Raw genomic sequence first — 15,313 nt, 5'->3', positions numbered from 1 at the left:
CTTTCATAATATTGACACGAAGTAGAATATTTTCTTCTGATCCACACTCCTCACCAGTAGGGTGGCGGAAATGTTTGCCAACCGCCACAAGAGAAGAAGAAGAAAGATGGCTGCCATGACAACATTCACATGGAGGCTTGAAGAGGAGTTGTAAGCTCGGGAGTTGCTGTTGTTTTTTCAGACTGTAAAAAAGTTTTTTGTTTTTATTGTTGTTATTTACAGTCTATAACCGGAAGTGTTTCCGACAACAAAGCGACACGTCACAGCTCAGACCGCGTGGAGGCAGCAGCTCTCCGAGTGTGTTACAGTGTGTGTGTTTACAGTGTGTGTGTTTACAGTGTGTGTGTTTACAGTGTGTGTGTGGTAATGTTCGTGTTAGTAGACATGGTGGACACGGTCAGGATTCCTCCGTGGAACTTTAACAGACAGCTGAACGGCGCAGCCGCAGAAGAGCTCAACAAGAAGCTGGCCAATAAGGTGTGTTTATTAGTGTTATTGGAGTCATTACTCTTTTTCAGTTTGATCAGCTGACTCCTCCTCTTTCACCTGTCTTCAGGTGCTCTATAACGTGGGTCTGTGTATCTGTCTGTATGACATCACCAAGCTGGAGGACTCTTACATTTTCCCCGGAGACGGCGCCTCACACACCAAAGGTATGAAGGTGATGATGTCACACACACACACACACCAAAGGTACGAAGGTGATGATGTCACACACACACACCAAAGGTACGAAGGTGATAATGTCACACACACACACCAAAGGTACGAAGGTGATGATGTCACACACACACACCAAAGGTACGAAGGTGATAATGTCACACACACACACCAAAGGTACGAAGGTGATAATGTCACACACACACACACCAAAGGTATGAAGGTGATGATGTCACACACACACACCAAAGGTACGAAGGTGATAATGTCACACACACACACCAAAGGTATGAAGGTGATAATGTCACACACACACACCAAAGGTACGAAGGTGATAATGTCACACACACACACACCAAAGGTATGAAGGTGATGATGTCACACACACACACCAAAGGTACGAAGGTGATAATGTCACACACACACACACCAAAGGTATGAAGGTGATGATGTCACACACACACCAAAGGTACGAAGGTGATAATGTCACACACACACACACCAAAGGTATGAAGGTGATGATGTCACACACACACCAAAGGTACGAAGGTGATAATGTCACACACACACACCAAAGGTACGAAGGTGATAATGTCACACACACACACCAAAGGTATGAAGGTGATAATGTCACACACACACACCAAAGGTACGAAGGTGATGATGTCACACACACACACACCAAAGGTATGAAGGTGATAATGTCACACACACACACCAAAGGTACGAAGGTGATAATGTCACACACACACACACCAAAGGTACGAAGGTGATAATGTCACACACACACACCAAAGGTACGAAGGTGATAATGTCACACACACACACCAAAGGTACGAAGGTGATAATGTCACACACACACACCAAAGGTACGAAGGTGATAATGTCACACACACACACCAAAGGTACGAAGGTGATAATGTCACACACACACACCAAAGGTACGAAGGTGATAATGTCACACACACACACCAAAGGTACGAAGGTGATGATGTCACACACACACACCAAAGGTATGAAGGTGATAATGTCACACACACACACCAAAGGTACGAAGGTGATAATGTCACACACACACACCAAAGGTACGAAGGTGATGATGTCACACACACACACCAAAGGTACGAAGGTGATAATGTCACACACACACACACCAAAGGTATGAAGGTGATAATGTCACACACACACACCAAAGGTACGAAGGTGATAATGTCACACACACACACACCAAAGGTACGAAGGTGATAATGTCACACACACACACCAAAGGTACGAAGGTGATAATGTCACACACACACACCAAAGGTACGAAGGTGATAATGTCACACACACACACCAAAGGTACGAAGGTGATAATGTCACACACACACACACCAAAGGTACGAAGGTGATAATGTCACACACACACACCAAAGGTACGAAGGTGATAATGTCACACACACACACCAAAGGTACGAAGGTGATAATGTCACACACACACACACCAAAGGTACGAAGGTGATGATGTCACACACACACACCAAAGGTACTTTGCCAAGCTGGAAATATCAAGAAAGAAATATCAAGCAGTGAAATCCCAGATAAATCACTTCACATTGAGTCTGGATTGAATGAAAGGTTAGACACCTGTAATGTTTGTTTAAAGTCTGCGTTTATGACTCCTCCCACTGTGTCTCAGTTCACTTTAGGTATGTCGTTTTTCACCCGTTCCTCGATGAGATCCTCGTCGGAAAGATCAAGTACTGCAGTCAAGAAGGAGTTCACGGTACCTGTTTCATTGATTAGAGTGAAGAAGAAGGCGTGGCTGCAGGCTCTCATGTTTCTCTCTCTGTGTTTGTAGTGTCCATGGGATTCTTTGACGACGTCCTCATTCCTCCAGAGTCTCTTCAGCAGCCGGCTAAGTTGTATCTTTTTTGTTTAAGCCTCTGACATCCTGACAAACTCTTCCTCTGTGTTTAGAGTGACCCAGGTGAGAATGTGTCCTCTGTGTTTAAAGTGACCCAGGTGAGAATGTGTCCTCTGTGTTTAAAGTGACCCAGGTGAGAATGTGTCCTCTGTGTTTAAAGTGACCCAGGTGAGAATGTGTCCTCTGTGTTTAAAGTGACCCAGGTGAGAATGTGTCCTCTGTGTTTAAAGTGACCCAGGTGAGAATGTGTCCTCTGTGTTTAAAGTGACCCAGGTGAGAATGTGTCCTCTGTGTTTAAAGTGACCCAGGTGAGAATGTGTCCTCTGTGGTTTAAAGTGACCCAGGTGAGAATGTGTCTTCTGTGGTTTAAAGTGACCCAGGTGAGAATGTGTCCTCTGTGTTTAAAGTGACCCAGGTGAGAATGTGTCCTCTGTGTTTAAAGTGACCCAGGTGAGAATGTGTCCTCTGTGGTTTAAAGTGACCCAGGTGAGAATGTGTCCTCTGTGTTTAAAGTGACCCAGGTGAGAATGTGTCCTCTGTGTTTAAAGTGACCCAGGTGAGAATGTGTCCTCTGTGTTTAAAGTGACCCAGGTGAGAATGTGTCCTCTGTGTTTAAAGTGACCCAGGTGAGAATGTGTCCTCTGTGTTTAAAGTGACCCAGGTGAGAATGTGTCCTCTGTGGTTTAAAGTGACCCAGGTGAGAATGTGTCTTCTGTGGTTTAAAGTGACCCAGGTGAGAATGTGTCCTCTGTGGTTTAAAGTGACCCAGGTGAGAATGTGTCCTCTGTGTTTAAAGTGACCCAGGTGAGAATGTGTCCTCTGTGTTTAAAGTGACCCAGGTGAGAATGTGTCCTCTGTGTTTAAAGTGACCCAGGTGAGAATGTGTCCTCTGTGGTTTAAAGTGACCCAGGTGAGAATGTGTCCTCTGTGTTTAAAGTGACCCAGGTGAGAATGTGTCCTCTGTGTTTAAAGTGACCCAGGTGAGAATGTGTCCTCTGTGTTTAAAGTGACCCAGGTGAGAATGTGTCCTCTGTGTTTAAAGTGACCCAGGTGAGAATGTGTCCTCTGTGTTTAAAGTGACCCAGGTGAGAATGTGTCTTCTGTGGTTTAAAGTGACCCAGGTGAGAATGTGTCCTCTGTGGTTTAAAGTGACCCAGGTGAGAATGTGTCCTCTGTGTTTAAAGTGACCCAGGTGAGAATGTGTCCTCTGTGTTTAAAGTGACCCAGGTGAGAATGTGTCCTCTGTGTTTAAAGTGACCCAGGTGAGAATGTGTCCTCAGTGTTTAAAGTGACCCAGGTGAGAATGTGTCCTCTGTGGTTTAAAGTGACCCAGGTGAGAATGTGTCCTCTGTGTTTAAAGTGACCCAGGTGAGAATGTGTCCTCTGTGGTTTAAAGTGACCCAGGTGAGAATGTGTCCTCTGTGTTTAAAGTGACCCAGGTGAGAATGTGTCCTCTGTGGTTTAAAGTGACCCAGGTGAGAATGTGTCCTCTGTGTTTAAAGTGACCCAGGTGAGAATGTGTCCTCTGTGTTTAAAGTGACCCAGGTGAGAATGTGTCCTCTGTGGTTTAAAGTGACCCAGGTGAGAATGTGTCCTCTGTGGTTTAAAGTGACCCAGGTGAGAATGTGTCCTCTGTGGTTTAAAGTGACCCAGGTGAGAATGTGTCCTCTGTGTTTAAAGTGACCCAGGTGAGAATGTGTCCTCTGTGGTTTAAAGTGACCCAGGTGAGAATATGTCCTCTGTGTTTAAAGTGACCCAGGTGAGAATGTGTCCTCTGTGTTTAAAGTGACCCAGGTGAGAATGTGTCCTCTGTGGTTTAAAGTGACCCAGGTGAGAATGTGTCCTCTGTGTTTAAAGTGACCCAGGTGAGAATGTGTCCTCTGTGGTTTAAAGTGACCCAGGTGAGAATGTGTCCTCTGTGGTTTAAAGTGACCCAGGTGAGAATGTGTCCTCTGTGTTTAAAGTGACCCAGGTGAGAATGTGTCCTCTGTGTTTAAAGTGACCCAGGTGAGAATGTGTCCTCTGTGTTTAAAGTGACCCAGGTGAGAATGTGTCCTCTGTGTTTAAAGTGACCCAGGTGAGAATGTGTCCTCTGTGGTTTAAAGTGACCCAGGTGAGAATGTGTCTTCTGTGTTTAAAGTGACCCAGGTGAGAATGTGTCCTCTGTGTTTAAAGTGACCCAGGTGAGAATGTGTCCTCTGTGTTTAAAGTGACCCAGGTGAGAATGTGTCCTCTGTGTTTAAAGTGACCCAGGTGAGAATGTGTCCTCTGTGGTTTAGAGTGACCCAGGTGAGAATGTGTCCTCTGTGGTTTAAAGTGACCCAGGTGAGAATGTGTCCTCTGTGGTTTAGAGTGACCCAGGTGAGAATGTGTCCTCTGTGGTTTAAAGTGACCCAGGTGAGAATGTGTCCTCTGTTATTGCTGATAAAGCGTGCGTGAAGTTTCCTGAGTTGCGGCGGCAGTGACGAGGCTGAGCAGGTTTGGCTCTGGGAGTACGAGACAGACGAAGGAGCTCACGACCTCTACATGGACCAGGGGGAGGAGATCCGCTTCAGGGTGACCGATGAAGTCTTTGTGGACACTTCGCCAACTGGTCCGGCTGCCGCAGACACAGACACTCCAGCACAGCCTGGACAGTCTGCCGTAGCACCACCAGAGGGCGGCGTGGAGAAGAAAGAGGCTCCGTACACTCTGATAGTAAGAACACACAGATGACCCCTGACCGAAGCTACCAGCTAACTAAAGAGCGCTAACATTAGCATGCTAACACTACAATGCAGGTCAAATGTGATTGAAGCTACCAGCTAACTAAAGTGCACTAACATTAGCATGCTAACACTACAATGCAGGACAAAGGTGACCGAAGCTACCAGCTAACTAAAGAGCGCTAACATTAGCATGCTAACACTACAATGCAGGTCAAAGGTGATTGAAGCTACCAGCTAACTAAAGTGCACTAACATTAGCATGCTAACACTACAATGCAGGACAAAGGTGATTGAAGCTACCAGCTAACTAAAGAGCGCTAACATTAGCATGCTAACACTACAATGCAGGTCAAAGGTGATTGAAGCTACCAGCTAACTAAAGTGCACTAACATTAGCATGCTAACACTACAATGCAGGACAAAGGTGATTGAAGCTACCAGCTAACTAAAGAGCGCTAACATTAGCAAGCTAACACTACAATGCAGGACAAAGGTGACCGAAGCTACCAGCTAACTAAAGAGCACTAACATTAGCATGCTAACACTATAATGCAGGTCAAAGGTGATTGAAGCTACCAGCTAACTAAAGAGCACTAACATTAGCATGCTAACACTACAATGCAGGATGTAAACGTGAGGGGAGGGTTTTCGAGCGTTTGTCCGGTTTCGACAGCGTGCATGAGCGTTACAATAAACAATTGATGTTATGCTTCTTTTTCAGGGGACCATCTGTGAGCCGGGACTGGGGCTGCTGTCATGGTGGAATAATTAACACCACTGAAGAAGAAGGAGGAGGAGGATGTTTGGTAACTACGGAGAGAGAGGAGGGACACACAGACTCTGATGAGCCTCAGTGTGTCCACAGCAACAAACCTTCACAAACCACTTCCTGTTGACGTTACAAATATGAAATCTGATTTGATATTGACTAAACAAGCAGCTGAGTTCTGTTGACATTCATCTGGAAGATTCTACGTCAAAGTTCCTTGTTTAAAGACGATTGTTCTTCATCGAACACACACACACACACAGACACAGGTTACATGATGGGAGTGTTCCATGTCCAACCAGCTGAAGCTTTACCTTCTTTACGGAAGACGTCACGCCGTAAGAGTCCCAGCGGAGCGACGAGTGATACAAACTCATCAGGACATTTTGATTTAAAGCACCTTGATGATATAATAAAGTGTGTATGGTCAGAGGTCATGGCTCAAACTTGTGTTTGTTTATAACCAGTCGAGTAAAGAATCCTTTAAGGTCTACTGCTGATCTTCCACGTCATTCATGACATCTTCCCTCAGGAGACTCCGCCCCCTCCTGTCTGACAGTGACGGTCTTCTCTTTGTGTGTGTGTGTGTGTGTGTGTGTGTGTGTGTGTGTGTGTGTGTGTGTGTGTGTGTGCGCGCGCGCACGCGCACAGGTCAGGTGACTCTGGAGCAGTCCTCCTGAAGTGATCTAGAAAACTTCATAAGTTCATGTAGTAACGCAGCGTGCAGTAAGCTCCTCCCCCCTCGCTGTCTCCACAGATGCTGATCACATGACTGCTGTCTGTCTTTTTAAAGGCAGGGTTGGTAATTTTCAAAAACTAGCATGATTTTAAAAGTAGCATCCTCTCCGTTCTCTGTTTTCACCCCTTCCCCTCTGTGCTCCCTCTAAAGCCACACCCCTAATTACACGCAGTAGTGCTATTGGTCCAGAAGTGGATTTCAGCTCATGCTTTGAGTGTGGGCTGGTGCATGCATGGAGTAGAGAGGCTTGATTGGTTTATAAAACGTGGTCGAGTGCAGACATTGGTTGAAGTGTTTACAGCTGCTACAGATGAGAGGGTTTTTTTTTCATTTCTTTTTCAGAGAACATAAATTAATTTCTGTCAGGACCTAAAGACAATTTCAATCCACAGTAAAAATCGAATCTGGAGGAAATGACCTATTAAAAACACTTCTTCCATTAATGACGTCATAAAAACGTTCTAGCAAATTCAGGGTTTGTTGCACAGTGTTCTGCACGATTTTAAGATTATTTCAGAAAGTCCGTTATCCAGGTCTCTTCAGGAGTGTAGATGTGCGTGCTGGTCCTCAGACCCGCCTTCTTACCTGCATTACCTCAGGTATCCACAGTGTGTCCCTAAAATCCAAACTGATTTCCGGTTTGAATCACTAAAGATCCATCCATCCATTTTCTGCCTCTTATCCGGGCCGGGGCAGCAGTCTAAGCAGAGACACCCAGACTTCCCTCACCCCAGACACCTCCTCCAGCTCTTCCGGTGGGACCCCCGAGGCGTTCCCAAGCCAGCCGAGAGACATAGTCTCTCCAGCGTGTCCTGGGTCTACCCCGAGGCCTCCTCCCGGAGGGACATGCCCGGAACACCTCCCTAGGGAGGCGTCCAGGGGGCATCCGGACCAGATGCCCAAACCACCTCAGCTGACTCCTCTCGATGTGAAGGAGTAACGGCTCTACTCCGAGCTCCTCCCTGGTGACCGAGCTCCTCACCCTATCTCTAAGGGTGCGCCCAGACACCCTACGGAGGAAGCCCATTTCAGCCGCTTGTATCCGAGATCTCGTTCTTTCGGTCATGACCCAAAGCTCATGACCATAGGTGAGGGTAGGAACGAAGATCGACCGGTAATCGAGAGCTTCGCCTTTCGGCTTAGCTCCTTCTTCACCACGACGGACCGATACAGCGACCGCATGACTGCAGACGCCGCACCGATCCGTCTGTCGACCTCACGCTCCATCTTCCCCCCACTCGTGAACAAGAGCCCGAGATACTTAAACTCCTCCACCTGGGGCAAGGACCCCCCACCGACCCGAAGGGGGCAAACCACCTTTTTCCGGTCGAGAACCATGGCCTCAGATTTAGAGGTGCTGATCCTCATCCCAGCCGCCTCACATTCGACAGTGAACTGCCCCAGTGCGCGCTGGAGGTCCAGGTTCGATGGAGCCAACAAGACCACATCATCCACAAAAAGCAGAGACGAGATCCTGTGGTCCCCGAACCGGACCCTCCCCGGCCCCTGGCTGTGCCTAGAAATTCTGTCCATAAAAGTAATGAACAGAACCGGTGACAAAGGGCAGCCCTGCCGGAGGCCAACGCGCACCGGGAACAGGTCCGACTTACTGCCGGCAATGCGAACCATACTCCTGCTCCGGTCGTACAAGGACCGGACCGCCCTTAGCAAAGGGCCCTGAACCCCATACTCCCGGAGCACCCCCCAGAGGGCGCCGCGAGGGACACGGTCGAATGCCTTCTCCAAATCCACAAAGCACATGTGGACTGGTTGGGCAAACTCCCATGAACCCTCGAGCACCCGCTGGAGAGTGTAGAGCTGGTCCAGTGTTCCTCGGCCAGGACGAAAACCGCATTGTTCCTCTTGAATCTGAGGTTCGACTAACAGCCGGAACCCCCTCTCCAGTACCCTGGAATAGACTTTCCCAGGGAGGCTGAGGAGTGTGATTCCCCGGTAATTGGAACACACCCTCCGGTCCCCCTTCTTGAAAAGAGGGACCACCACCCCGGTCTGCCAATCCAGAGGCCCTGTCCCCGACCTCCGCGCGATGTTACAGAGGCGTGTCAACCAGGACAGCCCCTGCACATCCAGAGACTTCAGATACTCAGGGCGAATCTCATCCACCCCTGGTGCCTTGCCACCAAGGAGCTCGCCAACTACCTCGGTGACTTCGGCTTGGGTGATGGACGAGTCCACCTCTGAGGACTCGGCCTCTGCTTCCTCAGTGGAAGACGTGACGGTGGGATTGAGGAGATCCTCGAAGTATTCCTTCCACCGTCCGACGACATCCCCAGTTGAGGTCAGCAGCTCCCCACCTCCACTGTAAACAGTGTTGGTGAAGCACTGCTTCCCCCTCCTGAGGCCACGGATAAGATCAGCAAAAAAATAAAGGTGAACACGTGATCTCACGTGATCTCCATGTGACAGCTGCTCACTGTAAACATGATGTCAGTATGAACACATTTCTGGTCTGTGTGATACACAAATGAACTCCCTATCTCTCTCTCTCTCTCTCTCTCTCACACACACACACACGCACACACACACACTCACTCACTCACTCACTCACTCACTCGCATCACGCCATCGGAATCTCCTCCAGCTGCGCAGACTCAGAAGCATGTCAGCGTCACATCAGGGTTTTCCGCTGCTCTGCGTGGATTTAGTCCACTTATTTATTTAAATACGTTATATAATACACGCCGACATCACACACACTCACTCTCTCTCCTCTCTCACACACACACTCTCCTCTCACACACACACACACACACACACACACACACACTCACTCTCTCTTCTCTCTCACACACACACTCTCCTCTCACACACACACACACACACACACACACACACTCACTCTCTCTTCTCTCTCACACACACACTCTCCTCTCACACACACACACACACACACACACTCTCTCTCCTCTCTCACACACACTCACTCTCTCTCCTCTCTCTCACACACACTCACTCTCTCTCCTCTCTCTCACACACACTCACTCTCTCTCCTCTCTCTCACACACACTCACTCTCTCTCCTCTCACACACACTCACTCTCTCTCCTCTCTCACACACACTCACTCTCTCTCCTCTCTCACACACACTCACTCTCTCTCCTCTCACACACACTCACTCTCTCTCCTCTCTCACACACACTCACTCTCTCTCCTCTCTCACACACACTCACTCTCTCTCCTCTCACACACACAGTCACCCTGACCGTCCTCAGGTTTCCAGCGCAGCTCAGTAAGTAAGTGACAATTTTCTTATTTCACCTTTGAATGTTTGAGAGCCAGCAGGACTGTGTGTGTGTGTGTGTGTGTGTGCGTGCGTGCGTGCGTGCGCGTATGCGTGTGTGTGTTTGTGTGGATGCACCTATCATGGTGCATTGTGACAGTCGGTTTCTGAACTTCTATCCTGTTCTGTTCTATATTGTGATGATGATTTCCGGAGCTCTCTCTGGGACAGAGAGGAGCTCTGGAGCAGAACTGACCCGGGTCGGGGCAGTCTCCTGATTCTGCTCTCCCAGATGTTCTCCAGCTGTTGTCTGACTGACGGTTCGGCTCCTTTAAGCCACAGATCCCTCTGATGATTAATGTTCCTTTAATAATAATCATCTGTAATCTCAGAATAATCCGCACAGCTGCGTGTTCTACTCTCGCGTGTCCTGGTGTATCGCGGTAATATAAACCCTATATTATCATAGACTGTATAACTGTTTATTTGGGACTGGGGACGCTGACGTCACGAATGCCTCACTGAAGGTGTTGTTCTGCAGCTGTTCTGACGTCACTCCGCGTGCAGATGCATTACCACGCGCAGAGAAAGCGTGAAGAAGGAAAACACGTCACTCACGCTCTCATGAGAACACGAACACCCACTGACGTGAACTGAGAGCTGGATGAACAGGAAGTGTTTAATGATGATGTCATTGATCATATCCTAGTGTACACATGACGTTGATTTTCTGCACATAGTTTTCTGAACTCTTCCCTTATTGGTCTAATGAGAAGCAAGAAACACAAAACCATGTAACACAGTGTCTCTGTATTTATTTTGTCCCTTCAGTCTCTCTGTAGATAGTGGTCCTCAGTGTGTCTATGTATTTATTTTGTCCCTTCAGTCTCTCTGTAGATAGTGGTCCTCAGTGTCTCTGTATTTATTTTGTCCCTTCAGTCTCTCTGTAGATAGTGGTCCTCAGTGTCTCTGTATTTATTTTGTCCCTTCAGTCTCTCTGTAGATAGTGGTCCTCAGTGTCTCTCTGTATTTATTTTGTCCCTTCAGTCTCTCTGTAGATAGTGGTCCTCAGTGTGTCTCTGTATTTATTTTGTCCCTTCAGTCTCCCTGTAGATAGTGGTCCTCAGTGTCTCTGTATATATTTTGTCCCTTCAGTCTCCCTGTAGATAGTGGTCCTCAGTGTCTCTGTATTTATTTTGTCCCTTCAGTCTCCCTGTAGATAGTGGTCCTCAGTGTTTCCCTGTAGTCTTATCAGACCAGTTTAAAGTGATATCCACCTGATGACATCACACACTGACCTTTGTTACCGTTCCTTTAAAGATGTTTGACGTCACTTTGGGATCCGTATGTATGTGAGAAATATCTAAATGTTTCCCAGATCGGCTGGAATTCTGTATGAACCAGGATCATAGCGGTCATACTAATCCACCCTGCGGCTTAAAATAAAGTTCTGTATTGAAATATTGACATGCCCTCTGTTGGACGTCCCAGTTACAGGTGTATATGAGAGCGTTGTCAGCATAAAGGGACGGTGTGTGTTTATGATCAGACGAAGCTCTTCATGCTTTTAACATTTCATTCCTTGAAAAAGAAGGATACCTCCTCTGCTCCTCTTTCACCTTATCAGGTCCAATATTAGTCAACACCCCTCCTATCCCCTTGTCTATCTCTAAACTCCTCCTCTCTCCCCTGTGGTGTCTCTCCTCACAGGGACTCCTACTGAAAAGACCTGAAGACGAGCTCTGACCAGGATAAGTGAGGAGATTTTCTTCACAAAGACAGACACATCTGACTCCCCCTCCTCCTATCACATCTAACATGACAGATCCCACGTCACCCTCTGGGACACCGCTGTGTTCCCCCAACGCCTCCCTCACCCTCCCCTTCCCCTTCCTGAGGGAGGGGAGTCGGGTTTGGGAGGGAAAGGAGCAGCCACTGCCGAGGGAGCTGCCGAGTCCTCTGCCAACCAAACGCACCCGAACCTACTCAGCGTGAGTAAAACAAACGCATCCTAAACTATTCTGCATAAGTAAAACAATAAGAAATACAACAAGCTACAGTACAAATATGACATGAAAAAAATGCTACACCATACGATACAATATGAATACCATATGACAAAATACAGTACAAGCAATAACGTTTTTTAAGATACAAATATATCAATGTGATTGTTGTAAAGTTAAGGCCGTGTTTCGTAGAGTTTACACTGTTTGTCATAGAGTTAACATGTTTTTCATGTTTTTCGTATTGTCGTGTTTGATGTAAAGTTGACGTTTGATATAAAGTTATTGTTGTGTTTTGATGTAAAGTTATCGTTGTGTTGGATGTAAAGTTATCGTTGTGTTTGATGTAAAGTTAACATCGTGTTTGATGTAAAGTTATTGTTGTGTTGGATGTAAAGTTATCGTTGTGTTTGATGTAAAGTTAACATCATGTTTGATGTAAAGTTACCGTTGTATTTGATGTAAAGTTATCGTTGTGTTGGATGTAAAGTTATTGTTGTGTTGGATGTAAAGTTATCATTGTGTTTGATGTAAAGTTATCGTTGTGTTTGATGTAAAGTTAACATTGTGTTTGATGTAAAGTTATCGTTGTGTTGGATGTAAAGTTATCGTTGTGTTTGATGTAAAGTTATCGTTGTGTTTGATGTAAAGTTATCGTTGTGTTGGATGTAAAGTTATCATTGTGTTTGATGTAAAGTTATCGTTGTGTTGGATGTAAAGTTATCGTTGTGCTGGATGTAAAGTTATCATTGTGTTTGATGTAAAGTTATCGTTGTGTTGGATGTAAAGTTATCATTGTGTTTGATGTAAAGTTATCGTTGTGTTGGATGTAAAGTTATCATTGTGTTTGATGTAAAGTTATCGTTGTATTGGATGTAAAGTTATCGTTGTGTTTGATGTAAAGTTAACATCGTGTTTGATGTAAAGTTATCGTTGTGTTGGATGTAAAGTTATCGTTGTGTTTGATGTAAAGTTAACATCGTGTTTGATGTAAAGTTATTGTTGTATTTGATGTAAAGTTATCGTTGTGTTTGATGTAAAGTTAACATCGTGTTTGATGTAAAGTTATCGTTGTATTTTATGTAAAGTTATTGTTGTGTTGGATGTAAAGTTATCGTTGTGTTGGATGTAAAGTTATCGTTGTGTTTGATGTAAAGTTAACATCGTGTTTGATGTAAAGTTATCGTTGTGTTTGATGTAAAGTTATCGTTGTGTTTGATGTAAAGTTATCGTTGTGTTGGATGTAAAGTTATCGTTGTGTTTGATGTAAAGTTAACATCGTGTTTGATGTAAAGTTATCGTTGTGTTTGATGTAAAGTTATCGTTGTGTTTGATGTAAAGTTATCGTTGTGTTTGATGTAAAGTTATCGTTGTGTTTGATGTAAAGTTAACATCGTGTTGGATGTGAAGTTATTATTAACGCTGCGTTCTCTTGTTCCGGCAGCACGGTGCGAGCCCAATCGAGCCCACTCTTTAAAGGTGTCTGTAAAAACTTCTGCCGGTCACAGGGTCACGGCTTCATCCAACCGTCACACGGAGGAGAAGACATCTTCGTTCACATCTCAGAGTGAGTCACAGTCAACATGAACATTTCACTGTTAGAAGAACTAACGCGGTTTGATACAGGTACTGAGACTGTGTTGCAGAGGTTGGACACTGTGTGTTTCTTCAAACCCTCTGTGCGAACATATGTGACCTGTGCAGGAACATGTCTGACCTTTCAACTCTGCGGGAACATATCTGACCTCTATTTGACCTCTATGTGAGCTCTGCAGGAACTCATCTGACCTGTGCAGGAAAACAAGTAAATGTCTTAGCAGTTTGTCTCTGCACTCTGTCTGTAAGTTTGTGTGCATCTAAAACCAGACAGTAAGAATTCAATCTTTTTTTTAACCCCTTCATGTTGTCTTTGTTCTGTTTCAGCATCGAGGGCGAGTACGTCCCGGTCGAGGGCGATGAGGTCACTTATAAAGTCAGCCGAGTCCCTCCAAAGAATCTGAAGGTTCAGGCGGTGGAGGTGAAGATCACACATCTGAACCCAGGAAGTAAACACGAGACATGGTCGGGTCAGATCATCAGCTCATAGGGGTCAGGGTCTGTGGGGGTCAGAGTTCATGACACAGCAGCTTCTGGAATATCTGCTGTGAACATGAAAATGAACTTTTAGAGTTGAGTTTAATTGATTTATAGTTTTTATTCATCACGGGGGGTTAGAGAAAAAATCCAGATCTGGATCCTGTTTGGTCAGATATGATGTCTTCATGTTGAACCTGTTTCACATCAGACTTAAACACACTGAGACACAGACGGCGATCCGGAGAGAAGAACAGAGATGAGATGGTCGTGACGGTAAACTCAGACTGAATGATGGACAGGTTCAGACTTATCATGACACAAAGACAAAGAAAAGGAAGAGCTAGTTTCAATGAGGATAGAAAGAGGAGCTGAGTTTGCAGATTCAAACCAAACATGGACTTTAAAAAGAGAAACATGATCGTGAACAAGATTCATCTTTATTAACACATCTGTGGTGTCTCTTTGTGATTAATGTTTTCATGATTTATTAACGTGTGTTTGTGTCTCTGCAGGGTTTGGTTTCTCTTATAAAACATTCAGAAGAAGAACTGTATAGTTTTCTGTTTAGAAAAGAGCTGTGAGGAATTAATTGAATAATAAATCTGTGTGTGTGTTTAATGAACATGATATCAGCTGCACGCTGACCATGTGAGTCAATGAAGAGAACACACACGTGGTCAGTGTGACGAGCTTCACACTCGGAGCTGTTCCAGGTCCTCCTCACACAGATGGTTGTTGGTTTTCTCTTGTGTTCTGTGTTTGAATGGATCTGTTTCAGAGTCAAAGTTCAACTTTATGCATTTCACTGTGAGGACTCTTTGTTCAGTGTGATCCTCCATCATTATTCTCTACTAAGCCTGTAAATATTAAAACATCTGTAATCAGTCTTGTGTCTGATTTCTTTACTTTTTAAATATTATTTGAATCTTGCATGGGTCTGTAAAGCTTTCTGCGTTCTAACCTCTCTCACTGTAGCTTCAGTGTTTAGCCAGCTCTGCATGTGGTGAACACTGTAGCTTCAGTGTTTAGCCAGCTCTGCATGTGGTGGACACTGTAGCTTCAGTGTTTAGCCAGCTCTGCATGTGGTGGACACTGTAGCTTCAGTGTTTAGCCAGCTCTGCATGTGGTGGACACTGTAGCTTCAGTGTTTAGCCAGCTCTGCATGGGTCTGTAAAGCTTTCTGCGTTCTAACCTCTCTCCATGTTTCAT

At 45.7% G+C, this 15,313-nt stretch overlaps 2 protein-coding genes across 3 annotated transcripts; both read left to right on the top strand.

Moving 5' to 3' along the window:
* The first annotated feature begins 80 nt into the window (after positions 1-80).
* On the top strand, positions 81-6,473 carry polr3h (polymerase (RNA) III (DNA directed) polypeptide H). Of its 2 annotated transcripts, XM_079373199.1 has the most exons (6): positions 81-477; positions 557-653; positions 2,339-2,425; positions 2,501-2,564; positions 5,029-5,263; positions 5,996-6,473. In XM_079373199.1, exons 1-6 carry the CDS (start codon positions 367-369, stop codon positions 6,044-6,046), a joined length of 645 nt encoding a protein of 214 aa, XP_079229325.1. In that variant the 5' UTR covers positions 81-366; the 3' UTR covers positions 6,047-6,473. The 2 variants fall into 2 exon arrangements, with proteins under 2 accessions (XP_079229325.1, XP_079229326.1); XM_079373200.1 differs by lacking the exon at positions 2,339-2,425.
* A 3,203-nt stretch (positions 6,474-9,676) lies between these two features.
* Positions 9,677-14,990, top strand: LOC306819405 (cold shock domain-containing protein C2-like). The gene is made up of 4 exons (XM_079373205.1): positions 9,677-10,035; positions 11,733-12,013; positions 13,473-13,595; positions 13,952-14,990. The coding sequence occupies exons 2-4, from the start codon at positions 11,841-11,843 to the stop codon at positions 14,112-14,114; spliced, it is 459 nt and encodes a 152-aa protein (XP_079229331.1). The 5' UTR covers positions 9,677-10,035; positions 11,733-11,840; the 3' UTR covers positions 14,115-14,990.
* The last annotated feature ends 323 nt before the right edge of the window (positions 14,991-15,313 follow it).

This window comes from Symphodus melops, assembly GCF_947650265.1.
Source record: "Symphodus melops genome assembly, contig: scaffold_150, whole genome shotgun sequence".
NCBI lineage: Eukaryota > Metazoa > Chordata > Actinopteri > Labriformes > Labridae > Symphodus > Symphodus melops.
This window is presented reverse-complemented; position numbering and strand designations above follow the sequence as displayed.